Below are 13,752 nucleotides of genomic sequence, written 5' to 3'. Positions count from 1 at the left end.
CAAGGCCCTTAACCCTCAATTGCTCAAAATCGTGTTCAGTCATAATTGTAAGTCGCTTTGGATAAAAGCGTCTGCTAAATGCTGAAAATGTAAATGTAAATGTAAATGGACGCCTTCTTCTCTTTGGAGTGTCCTGCTACGTCTATCAGCCTTTGTTACAAATGGTCAGGGTCGTGGTGGGTGTGATTCATTGGATGAAAGACTATAAACACGTCAGACAGATCACCAGTCCATCACAGGACAAACACACACACACTTGGGGAAGGGAACCGGAGCGCCTGGAAGAACCCCACATGGACACTGATACCCCTTTTCCACCGACGCAGATCCAGCTCCGTTCCGTTCCGGTTCCACCGGAAAAAAGAGGTTCCAAACAGCGAACTAGCATTCTAAGCTCTAAGCTCAGCTGCTGTTCTGAAATATAGAGGATCTACAGAGAGGATCTATAGAGTGAATCTACAGAGAGGATCTATAGAGAGGATCTACAGAGAGGATCTACAGAGAGGATCTATAGAGAGGATCTATAGAGTGGATCTACAGAGAGGATCTACAGAGAGGATTCACTCACTCAGTTTCCTAATGATTAGATTATTATACTTAGACATACTCACTTCCCTCTGAACTTACATTTACATTTACATTACATTACAAACACACACACACTTGGGGAAGGGAACCGGAGCGCCTGGAAGAACCCCACATGGACACTGATACCCCTTTTCCACCGACGCAGATCCAGCTCCGGTTCCACCGGAAAAAAGAGGTTTCAGACAGCGAACTAGCGTTCTAACCTGGCACCACAGAATACTCGGTTTTCTGGCCCGAACCGTGACGTCATCTGTGGGCGTGTCACAGTCTAGATGTTTGGAGTGGACGCTTTCACATGAGACTTTATAACAATTATATAGAATTTAAACCACTTTCATCTTTAAAAGTTCACCTGATTAAATTTTGATCCAGTTCGCCGCTGATATTCACTGATATTTTCAAAACGATGAACTGTGTGATATGACGTGGTTTGTTTGTTTGTTTGTTTATTAGGATTTTAACATCATGTTTTACACTTTGGTTACATTCATGACAGAACAGGTAGTTTACTCATTACACAAGATTCATCAGTTCCCACAAAGTTATATCAAACACGATCATGGACAATTTAGGATCTCCAATTCACCTCACTTGCACGTCTTTGGACTGTGGGAGGAAACCGGAGCACGGTGAGAACATGCAAACTCCACATAGAAAGGACCCGGACCGCCCCACCTGGGGATTGAACCTAGGACCTACTTGCTGTGAGGCGACAGTGCTACCCACTTGGCCACCGTGCCGCCCATATGACGTGGTAAAAGTGACTCGGACAGTATAAACGCTTAACGTGAAAAATAAAGCGTAACATGGCTTGTTGTACTAAAACAATGTGCAATGAATTTGGGCAGTACAGAGCACTTATAACCAGTACAGAGCACTTATAACCAGTAATATCGGAGAGAAATTGAGTGTTTCTGTGTCATACTTTTAGTACATTCAGCCACGTTACGCTTTATTTAGGTGAAGCTTTTCACGGATTCAGATCCCCGAGCTGTAAAAACACCACACGTGAAGTAAATCCAGCTAAACACAGATACATGTGGAGCTTTGAGACTGGATTTGATGATTATTTTACACAGATGTTCGTATCGTGGAACTTTAGTGATGTTTTATCGCTCAAGTCGAGCGCTAGGCAAATTGACTATTTGCGCCGAGAGTCGCGATGAGAGCGAAGCGCAAAACGCTTCTCACATCAATGAACTAAAGAAAACAACAACTGCGACAAACATGTCCACGTCTTCTTATCACCGATAGTTGAGCGATGCTTTAAAACGATCATCTGTAACAACAGCACAAATGCTCTCAGGTAACCTACACACTCCGCCATCATGTTACTCCTCTTTACTTCCTTGTGTAACGCCCACTGTTGATGACGCAGGCTTGGTTCCCAAAAACTGGTGGAAACGTGCGGCGGTTCTCTACAAAACACCAAGGTTCGAAGAAACCCAAACTGAACCGGTTCAAGAACCATGGTTCTTTTGGTGGAAAAGCGCTATGAGAGACCACTGGTTGCTGGGCTGGGGGAATGAAACCCAGGTCCTGTATGCTGTGAGGCAACAGCACCACCCACTGCAGACGACCTTTGGGTATCACAAGAACTTTGAAAAAGCGTTAAATTCAGCTCGGGGTTCACAAACTTTCTCCAGTTTCTCACACTGAAACTGCCGCTTTAATTTCTCACTCTGTTTTTTTTATTTTTTTTATTTCCTTTGACATTTACAAACTGAATTTATTCCTCCGCGCGGCTTCTTTGAAGATTGATTTTTGTAGAATAACGGGCGAGGATGCTTTGTTACGCTTTCACCCCGTCACCCCCCTCGCCGAGACCTCACCCGTTCACAATGACTCGCTGACCTGCTCGCACAAAGAGAAGCTCCGCTCGTATTCATCCCGCCGGCTTCAGCTCGGAAAATACGGTGATTTCTTCTGAACAAACGTTCAGCCTGAGTTCTGAGGGAGAAAAATCACAGAGATTTAATAAAGGACTCATGAACCCCAGCGCTAACAATCGTTCGTTCATCCGCCCACATCTGTTGGTTACGATTGTTGGGCCCCTGAGCGAGGCCCTTACGCTTCATTTGCTCTGATTTTATTTGGTCACTCTGTATTTGGTGACCTCTGCCTGCCACATAATGGCACTGCAGGCTGACCAGTGGAGGACCACGCTACTCACTTCATATTCTTCCACCACTCATGTTTAAATTACTTTGGAATTGTTGGAGGAAATCAGCAGTTTTAGCCTAGCGGTTAAGGTACTGGACTAGAAATCAAAAGGTTGCCAGTTCAAGCCCCACCACTACCAGGTTGTCGCTGTTGGGCCCTTGAACAAAGCCCTTAACCCTCAACTGAGTAGAAGGCATCATAGTACTTTTTTTTTTTTTACTTTTGGAGCAGAAGTAGCTCAGTGGTAACAGTACTGGACTAATAATCAAAAGGTTGCAGGTTCAAGCCCCACCACTGCCAGGTTGTCACCGTTGGGCCCTTAAGCAAGGCTCTTAACCCGCAAGTAAGTAGACATTGTCATAGTACTGACACAGTACTGAGGGTTTTTCTGGATTTTAGGGTAGAAGTAGCTCAGCGGTTAAGGTACCAAATTAGAAATCAAAAGGTTACTGGTTCAAGCCCCACCACTACTTAGTTGTCACTGTTGGGCCCTTGAGCAAGGCCCTTAACCCACTATTGATGAAAAAGTATCACAGTACTGTAAGTTTCTTTAAATTTTAGGGTAGAAGTAGCTTAGTGGTTAAAGTACTAGACTAGTAATCAAAAGGTTGTAGGTTTAAGTCCCACCACTGCCAGGTTGCCACTGTTGGGCCACTGAGCAAGGCCCTTCAATTGCTTAGACAGTATACTGTCACAGTACTGTAAGTCGCTTTGGATTTTAGGGCAGAAGTAGCTTAGCGGTTAAAGTACTAGACTAGTAATCAAAAGGTTGTTGGTTCAAGACCCACCACATGGGCCCTTGAGCAAGGCCCTTAAAACTCATTTGATTAGACTGTATCACAGTACTGTTTTTTTTTTAGATTTTAGGGCAGAAATGGCTCAGCGGTAAGGTACTGGACTAGTAATCAAAAGGTTGCTGGTTTAAGCCCCACCACCGCCAGGTTGTCACTGTTGGGCCCTTGAGCCAGGCCCTTAACCCACAATTGATTAGACAGTATCATAGTACTATAACTGCGCTGTAAGTCGATTTGGATTTAGGGGCAGACGTAGCTCAGCGGTTAAGGTACTGGACTGGTAATCGAAAGGTTGCTGGTTTAAGCCCCACGACTTGGGCCCTTGAGCAAGGCCCCTAACCCACAGTTGCTTAGACAGTATGCTGTACTGTCACAGTACTGTAATCGATTAAGGAACTGGACTATTAATCTGAAAGTTTGTAGTTTAAGCCCCACCACTGTTAAGTTGCCACTGTTGGGCCCCTGAGCAAGGCCCTCAACCCTTAATTGCTTTGGATACATGAGCTGCTAAATGCAGTAAATGTAAATGCTTTTTATTTCAAAATCATGGGCTGTTTTGCAGCTATAACAGGCTTGTCTCTTTTGAATCTTCCCCAGAAGATTCTGAAGTTTATCTGCTGGAACTTGTGCCGATTTAGTCAAAAGAGCACAGTCAATGTTCCAGTTCATCTCAAAGTTGTTCAGTAGTGCTGAGTTTATCCACATGAAGCTCGTCCAACAGTCTCTTGGACCTCATAATCATGCAGGAACGGATAAGGGACTTCCCCAAACTGATGGTTTTGTTTTTGATACTTGATGGTGATTGGATGGAGTTCCAGCAGCTATGCGAGTGCCGCATCAATATTGCACCGTAAACATCCAGGACCGCGCAACAAATACAGAAAAAACAAACGCGCGATCGTTCAGTCATCGGGTTGCTAGGCGACCACACGTCAGCACTCCTGCTGGGAGATTTTCAGAGGAGAAGAAGAAACTCACGACGTCCGAGTTTCCTTCATCTAACATCAAAACATCTGCATGCAAAAAGGTTTGTTTTTTTTGCTGAGATTTGCAAAAGTCGCTGATGATATTCAGCCACCGGTGCATTCTCAGGTTATTACTGAAAAATATTCATAGGATGAGAGGAAGAGGCGCTCGCTGTAGCACTTCCTGTCCTCATTTCTCCTTGATGTTTACATTTCAGTCTGCATCCGACACCCGACTCCCCACATCATCAGTTCGGGATTTCCTGCCACTGAATTTACACCGAGATTGAAAATGAGAATGGAAACGCCGCTGGTTTTTTATAAAGTCCTGCTCTTTACGGCCTGCACGACTGTCCAATTACAGCAGGGGTCAAAAGTTCACGTGCACTTGTTTAGGACATAAAATATACACTTGTTGGACAGTCCAATCCAAAACCATGAGAGTAAAAATGGAGAAAATTGCTTGACCCAACCAAACACCTAAGACCTTTGGGATGAAATGGAACTTTGACTGCAAGCTTGGCCAAAATAACAAAAACACAGTAACAAACAAAAGACACTCAGGAGGCACAGTGGGCTTCTCGGGTCGAATCTCGGCTCTGCTACTGGTCAACTGGGCGCCCTCTAGCAGGCATAATTGGTGTCCAGTCTGCTATGTGGGAAAGGCCGGACTAAGGGGTGGGGTTATCAACGCTATGTAAGGACCTTGGTTGCCCAGGGTGCCTGTACAGAAAGTGGAGGAGTGCACATATCGGAGCGTGGCTCTCCGTACGCAAAGCTGACCTCACATGAAAAAACCACTGAAGTGAGAAAGAATAAGAAGGGATTGGTGGACTGACTGCGCACACATCAGAAAGAGTGTGAGTTAGGCGTATATACACCTTTCTTGGACGCGGCCGGGGTCCCCAGCAGGGGATTGGCTACACTAAATTAGTAGGAAAAAGGGGAAGATGTATATTGAGATAATCAAAATCGTTAATCTGCTCCAGGTAGACATTTCTCTATATATCACGGTTTCTTGCTCACAGACTTGCCAGCTCATCTGTCTGGCTAACCTGCATTTCTCTGTAAAATTGTGATGTCAGTTCTCATCACATGCCAGCATACTTTATTTATTTACAAGGAACTTACCTTGGGGGTGTCATGTTTGAAACCTCCACGGATGAGCGAGGGTGTGACGACCCCTTTTTCAGAGTGGTCCCCACTTAGAGGAAATGCTGAAGGTGTTTCGACGCCCTGGCTTGTGTTAGCATTTCCTACCTTCACTTTTTTCCTCGCAGATGTCTAGAGCAGCCTGTCATGTTGTGACATCCAGTTATCTGTTCTGCACTACCCCTGTTCTGTCCACTTTCTCCTTTGCGGGCTGAGAATTTTTTAGTGTCTTTTGTTTGTTACTGTGTTTCTGTTATTTTGGCCACTGCGGTTATGTGCGATTGTTCCTCTTTATGTTAGTGGCTTTCTAGCCACAATATTTTTCTACCTTTGGTTCTTTTTCATTCTTGTGGGCGCAGGGCTTCGACTCGTGATTCAAAAGCTAGGTGCGACTTGCCCTTTTTAAGAAACCTGCTAAAAATTCATTTCTGAATGAATTTAATGAGGGTTTGATGAGAGAAATTAATCTAAATTAAGCCACAATGCTGCAAAAGCCAATTATTTCTGTATTTACTAAGAATATGTTATAAATATGTGATGTCTAAATACTGTTCCTTAAATAAACTAGTTTTTGAGGTGTTTGTCATTGTGAAGTAGATGTTTGCACTAGACAAGAGTGTTTCAAACCCAAAAAGCCAAAAAATTGGTTCGCAGAGAAAAATAATAATAATAATTAAATCAAAAACAAAATTAAATTGTACACAAACGCCCCCTTGTGGAGGCTTTACGTTACATCTTGTAAGCCACAGTGAGACTAGATCGCCACTATTTTTATTAATTGATTATATTTCGTTTTGATGCATCGTTTGTGTTGTTTGGGTCGCTGTAAAAATGTGGGTCGCTTAAAAAAAACGTTTAAAAAAAACCCTGCAGCAGACTGCTTTCCTCTCACTGAACGTCTAACAGCTTCTTATAAACGTGCTTCTCGGAGATGCACTCAACCCCATCGACCTTTCTGATCCGCTGAACCTCTAAAAACCTTCCGACAGCCTTTCTGCATTAAAACGCTCTCCGGTTCCTCCTCGCGTTCTCTGAACTCGCATCCTTTTCAGTACCATTAGAAACCCGGCAAACCGGCGCGAATGCAGAAGTGCCCGAGGTTCGAGCATCCATCAGCCTCCCACACGCGCCGATCCATCATCCGGCTTCATATCAAAGCTCCTCGCTCGGGTCCGTCCTGGAGCGCGGCCGCTGATTTCGCTGAGATCAGAAGGTCTGTTCAGCGTCGGCGCATCGAACCAAACCTGGAACGTTTGCTGCTAATTTTCTTTCTAATCGGACGTGATTGATCTGAGAAGATCTGAGAGGAATCGAGAGGATCTGAGTGCTCGCTCATTTATTCAGATGATTGATTTCATATCTAGGCTGCTTCAGTGATTAAACTTCTCCAGGCTTTTTTCTTTCCTTCCAGAATCTTCCCTGGACGGGACGCCAGTCCATCGCAGGGCAGACACACACACATACACACACCCATTCACTTATAGGGCAATTCAGTGTCTCTAATTAGCTTGACTGCATGTTTTTGGACTGTGGGAGGAAACGGGAGCTCCCGGAGGAAACCCACACAGACACGGGGAGAACATGCAAACTCTGCACAGAAAGGACCCGGACAGCCCGGCCTGGGGATCGAACCCAGGACCTTCTTGCTGTGAGTCGACAGTGCTACCCACTAAGCCACCATGCCGCTATCAGTAAGAATTTATTTACATTTAAAAAGAACTCTGTTGGTTGCTTCGCATTCGTCCGCCATGTTTGTCATTTTTTGTGAGAAAAGTCGTGCCGCACTGAATGCTGGGATTGCCTTCAGTGCTGAGGAAGCATCAGATGCTCACTCGTTATTCAGTCAGATTATCACTCAGGATTAAGGCGCCTCAGTAGGAGCATTTTAAGGATTTAGACACGCCCTCTTTTCTGGGGTGTAGAATGATGTAAAATGCGTCTGTGTAGAGAGATCACCAGGTTATCAGACAGACCCTTGGTGTGATGAGGAGTGAATTCACACGGTGCACACCTACCTGCCGTTATTCAGAGGAAAGAGAGAAGGAAAAAAAGGCAGTGGACCTGAGCATTCTGACCCCTGTTTGTAAAAGCTCTTACATGGAGAATTTCGGTGTGCACCGGGCCGGGTCACGGCGCAATCCCCCGCCTCGTTAATGCCTGTCAGATTTGCTGCTCAAGCTGAAAGGTTTAACCCCTCCCCCTCCCCATCATCGACGCCCCCCGTCCACCCCGCCCCCCTTCCTGAGCCTGTCACTCGGGCACACTCCAAAAATCACAGCCTTCATGCTCCGAAAGCTCTGCCAGCCACTTATACTCAGCCGAAATTGCAGAGCCCCGGTGAGCATCGCTCGGTGAGGCGTGGCAGCCCGACTTTGATTTGCTAGCTGGAATTAGCTTGCGCCGGCGCCGGGATCAAGGCTGCGACACGCGGGGACAGAAATCACAGGTTGGCCTTGTGAGCCCGTGAGTGGTGACGCCGTAACACCTTTGACAAATCACCGGCAGGTTCCAAAGAGACGCCGCGGATGATTGATGCGTGAAATTAGCCGCCGTTCGACGGGAGAAATATTACAGACGTGACGCGTCGCTGGAAACGAAGCGTCGGATATGTTAGCGCTGAGCGTGTTTACAGACAGACTGATAATCAGATGATGAACGGATTGCTGCAATCGTCTAATATACAGTGTATCACAAAAGTGAGTACACCCCTCACATTTCTGCAGATATTTAAGTATATCTTTTCATGGGACAACACTGACAAAATGACACTTTGACACAATGAAAAGTAGTCTGTGTGCAGCTTATATAACAGTGTAAATTTATTCTTCCCTCAAAATAACTCAATATACAGCCATTAATGTCTAAACCACCGGCAACAAAAGTGAGTACACCCCTTAGTGAAAGTTCTTAAAGTGTCAATATTTTGTGTGGCCACCATTATTTCCCAGAACTGCCTTAACTCTCCTGGGCATGGAGTTTACCAGAGCTTCACAGGTTGCCACTGGAATGCTTTTCCACTCCTCCATGACGACATCACGGAGCTGGCGGATATTCGAGACTTTGTGCTCCTCCACCTTCCGCTTGAGGATGCCCCAAAGATGTTCTATTGGGTTTAGGTCTGGAGACATGCTTGGCCAGTCCATCACCTTTACCCTCAGCCTCTTCAATAAAGCAGTGGTCGTCTTAGAGGTGTGTTTGGGGTCATTATCATGCTGGAACACTGCCCTGCGACCTAGTTTCCGGAGGGAGGGGATCATGCTCTGCTTCAGTATTTCACAGTACATATTGGAGTTCATGTGTCCCTCAATGAAATGTAACTCCCCAACACCTGCTGCACTCATGCAGCCCCAGACCATGGCATTCCCACCTCCATGCTTGACTGTAGGCATGACACACTTATCTTTGTACTCCTCACCTGATTGCCGCCACACATGCTTGAGACCATCTGAACCAAACAAATTAATCTTGGTCTCATCAGACCATAGGACATGGTTCCAGTAATCCATGTCCTTTGTTGACATGTCTTCAGCAAACTGTTTGCGGGCTTTCTCGTGTAGAGACCTCAGAAGAGGCTTCCTTCTGGGGTGACAGCCATGCAGACCAATTTGATGTAGTGTGCGGCGTATGGTCTGAGCACTGACAGGCTGACCCCCCACCTTTTCAATCTCTGCAGCAATGCTGACAGCACTCCTGCGCCTATCTTTCAGAGACACCAGTTGGATGTGACGCTGAGCACGTGCACTCAGCTTCTTTGGACGACCAACGCGAGGTCTGTTCTGAGTGGACCCTGCTCTTTTAAAACGCTGGATGATCTTGGCCACTGTGCTGCAGCTCAGTTTCAGGGTGTTGGCAATTTTCTTGTAGCCTTGGCCATCTTCATGTAGCGCAACAATTCGTCTTTTAAGATCCTCAGAGAGTTCTTTGCCATGAGGTGCCATGTTGGAACTTTCAGTGACCAGTATGAGAGAGTGTGAGAGCTGTACTACTAAATTGAACACACCTGCTCCCTATGCACATCTGAGACCTAGTAAAACTAACAAATCACATGACATTTTGGAGGGAAAATGACAAGCAGTGCTCAATTTGGACATTGAGGGGTGTAGTCTCTTAGGGGTGTACTCACTTTTGTTGCCGGTGGTTTAGACATTAATGGCTGTATATTGAGTTATTTTGAGGGAAGAATAAATTTACACTGTTATATAAGCTGCACACAGACTACTTTTCATTGTGTCAAAGTGTCATTTTGTCAGTGTTGTCCCATGAAAAGATATACTTAAATATCTGCAGAAATGTGAGGGGTGTACTCACTTTTGTGATACACTGTATATACACTGATCAGTCATAACATTAAAACCACCTCCTTGTTTCTACACTCGCTGTCCATTTTATCAGCTCCAGTTACCATATAGAAGCACTTTGTAGTTCTACAATTACTGACTGTAGTCCAGCTGTTTCTCTACATACCTTTTTAACCTGCCTTCACCCTGTTCTACCCCCACAGGACCACTACAGAGTAGATATTATTTAGGTGGTGGATCATTCTCAGCACTGCAGTGACACTGACATGGTGGTGGTGTGTTAGTGTGTGTTGTGCTGGTATGAGTGGATCAGACACAGCAGCGCTGCTGGAGTTTTTAAATACCATGCCCACTCACTGTCCACTCTATTAGACACTCCTACCTAGTTGTTCCACCTTGTAGAGGTGAAGTCAGAGACGATCACTCATCTATTGCTGCTGTTTGAGTCGGTCATCTTCTAGACCTTCATCAGTGTTCACAGGACGCTGCCCATTGGGCGCTGTTGGCTGGATATTTTTTGTTGGTGGACTATTCTCAGTCCAGCAGTGACAGTGAGGTGTTTAAAAACTCCAGCAGCGCTGCTGTGTCTGATCCACTCATACCAGCACAACACACACTAACACACCACCACCATGTCAGTGTCACTGCAGTGCTGAGAATGATCCACCACCCAAATAATACCTGCTCTGTGGTGGTCCTGTGGGGCTCCTGACCATTGAAGAACAGCATGAAAGGGAGCTAACAAAGCATGCAGAGAAACAGATGGACTACAGTCAGTAATTGTAGAACTACAAAGTGCTTCTATGTGGTAAGTGAAGCTGATAAAATGGACAGTGAGTGTAGAAACAAGATAGTGGATTACTGGACGTCATATTCTGATCCAGACACACACAACAATAGCTCCAATTAAACTGACTTCATGTCTTTGTACTGTGGGAGGAAACCGGAACTCCCAGTGGAAACCCACGCTGACATGGGGAGAACATGTAAACTCCACACAGAAAGCACCTGGGAATCAAACCCAGGACCTTCTCACTGTGAGATGGCTGTGCTACCAATCAAGCCACCGTACCACCACATAATAAACGTCCTGATCAGCTATACACAGAAACTGATTGGTTCAATTCTGGAACTAGTAAAGCTAAGCTGGTACTTAGCAGGATTAGGAGTGTAAACGAGGATCAGGTTCGTTACTGTAATCAGGTTCGCTAGTGTAATTAAAGCCAGACTTCTACAGTCGCTTCTCATCCTTTATAATCAGACTCTGAGTAACGAGGAACCTGCAGGCACAGACGCTCTGGATTTGCATCTGAAATGTATTTCTGTACATGTGTAATGATGTTCTATATGAGAGGAGAAAATGAGGTGCCAGTGAGGAACATCTGGCCGGTTAAGCAGCCTGAAGATTCACTACCAGCGTCTCATCCGAAACAGCCTCCTCTGTATACTCGTCCTGCGTCTGCTCCTCACGCGTACTGTCAGGATTCATGTTTACTCACTTCCTCTGATGCAAAATGTACAAATATAAATCCACAAGGTCAATCGTTCATGGTCGGCTTCAGTCAAAAGTATGAGGACACCTGGGTATTAAACCAGAGACGTTAATATGAGGTTTCTCAACCTTTGCATCTACGTATAACAACCTCTATAACAGCTGTTCTGGGAAGGCGTCTGCGCTAATATTAGACAAAAATGTCTGGCTTGCCTCTGACATCTGTTTTTTACCACCACTGTCCTATTCAGGTTCACGGTGGGTCCGATTCACTGGGCGAAAGGCAGGAAACACCCTGTGATGGACTGGACGGGTTGCCAGTTTATCACAGGGCAAACACACACACACACACACCCACACTTACCTAGGGGAACTTTACGATCTCCAGTTCACCTGACTACATGTCTCTGGACTGTGGGAGGAAACTGGACGGACAGACGGACGGACAGACAGACAAACAGATACTTTATCAATCCCAAAAGAAATTAAGGTTAATGATTATGGTTCTTTCTGTGTATTCACAGGCAGTCGAGACCAACCTGGCCTCCAAAGACAGTCACTGGGTGTTCGTGAATGAGGTAAGAAACCTTTCAGAACTTTCTGATTTTGCTTTTCCATCAGTTCACAAAGTTGAATCAGTTCATCTGGACACAAGTTTGTAGAGATACGTTTTGTCACTCACCCAAGTGACTTCTTCAGTCTGAGCTGGATACCCCCAACCTTATATGCAGCTGATTTGCATAACGACTGATCACCACCATTGCATAACAATGGAAACGGTGATCAGGTCCATATTCAAATCACAATGACCATTAATTACAATGGCCATGTGTGCCTTACACATATGATTGGGGTATAGCTCCTATTACGGCATTGTAATATGGTGAGAGATGTACTCTCAGGACCCCCCTCCCCCCTCGGTTCAGGGATGGTCGTTCCCTCTTCACATAGACGGCCCCAGCTTCCAAACATGCTGTGTTACACAGAAAAAGCATTTTTATTATACTGTACACGTGTAGATGTATATATAACGAATAAAGGCGTTCATCTTCTTCTTCTATTATCCACCTGATTCCACCTGATCAGCAGTGTGAAGATCAAAAGCGCTGTTTAAGTAGAATCAGGTGAATCTCCTGCACAGCGGGTGTGCCAGGAGGGGTACCAGAAGTGGTAACCTGCAGCTCCTCAGCCCCACTGGTTTATACCCAGGGTCCTAAAACCTTTCTGATACTGAATATTATATCAGGATAACATCATATTACAGATACAGTGGGGTCAAAAAGTATTTAGTCAGCCACTGATTGTGCAGGTTCTCCTACTTAGAAAGATGAGAGAGGTCTGTAATTTTCATCATAGGTACACTTCAACTATGAAACGTTTCCTGTAAGTCTTCACCAGGTTTGCACACACTGTAGCTGGTATTTTGGCCCATTCCTCCATGCAGATCTCCTCTAGAGCAGTGATGTTTTGGGGCTGTCGCTGGGCAACACGGACTCCACAAATTTTCTATGGGGTTGAGGTCTGGAGACTGGCTAGGCCACTCCAGGACCTTGAAATGCTTTTTACGGAGCCACTCCTTCGTTGCCCGAGCGGTGTGTTTGGGATCATTGTCATGCTGGAAGACCCAGCCACGTTCCATCTTCAATGCTCTCACTGATGGAAGGAGGTTTTGGCTTAAAATCTCACGATACATGGCCCCGTTCATTCTTCCCTTAACACGGATCAGTCGTCCTGTCCCCTTTGCAGAAAAACAGCCCCAAAGCATGATGTTTCCACCCCCATGCTTCACAGTAGGTATGGTGTTCTTGGGTTCTTCTTCTTCCTCCAAACACGACGAGTTGAGTTTTTACCAAAAAGTTCCATTTTGGTTTCATCTGACCACATGATATTCTCCCAATCCTCTTCTGGATCATCCATATGCTCTCTGGCAAACTTCAGACGGGCCTGGACATGTACTGGCTTAAGCAGGGGGACACGCCTGGCACTGCAGGATTTGAGTCCCTCTCGGCGTAGTGTGTTACTGATGGTAGCCTTTGTTACTTTGGTCCCAGCTCTCTGCAGGTCATTCATCAGGTCCCTCCTTGTAGTTCTGTTATTTTTGCTCACCGTTCTCATGATCATTTTGACCCCACGGGATGAGATCTTGACCCCAAGGGAGTTTATCAATGGTCTTGTATGTCTTCCATTTTCTTACAATTGCTCCCACAGTTGATTTATTCACACCAACCTGCTTGCCTATTGTAGATTCACTCTTCCCAGCCTGGTGCAGGTCAACAATTTTCTTCCTGGTGTCCTTTGAC

The 13,752-nt window shown here is 45.5% G+C and overlaps 1 protein-coding gene across 1 annotated transcript in view; it reads left to right on the top strand.

Moving 5' to 3' along the window:
* Window positions 1–13,752, top strand: part of grid1b (glutamate receptor, ionotropic, delta 1b) — a 447,082-nt gene that overhangs the window by 364,164 nt on the left and 69,166 nt on the right. The window contains exon 5 of the mRNA XM_063003856.1: window positions 11,977–12,030. Coding sequence (XP_062859926.1) covers window positions 11,977–12,030 — 54 coding nt within the window. The remainder of the gene's footprint in view (window positions 1–11,976; window positions 12,031–13,752) is intronic.

The sequence above is a fragment of the Trichomycterus rosablanca genome, chromosome 10 (assembly GCF_030014385.1).
Source record: "Trichomycterus rosablanca isolate fTriRos1 chromosome 10, fTriRos1.hap1, whole genome shotgun sequence".
Classification (NCBI taxonomy): Eukaryota; Metazoa; Chordata; class Actinopteri; order Siluriformes; family Trichomycteridae; genus Trichomycterus; species Trichomycterus rosablanca.
The sequence above is the reverse complement of the archived record's forward strand: the minus strand, read 5'-3'. Positions and strand labels throughout refer to the sequence as shown.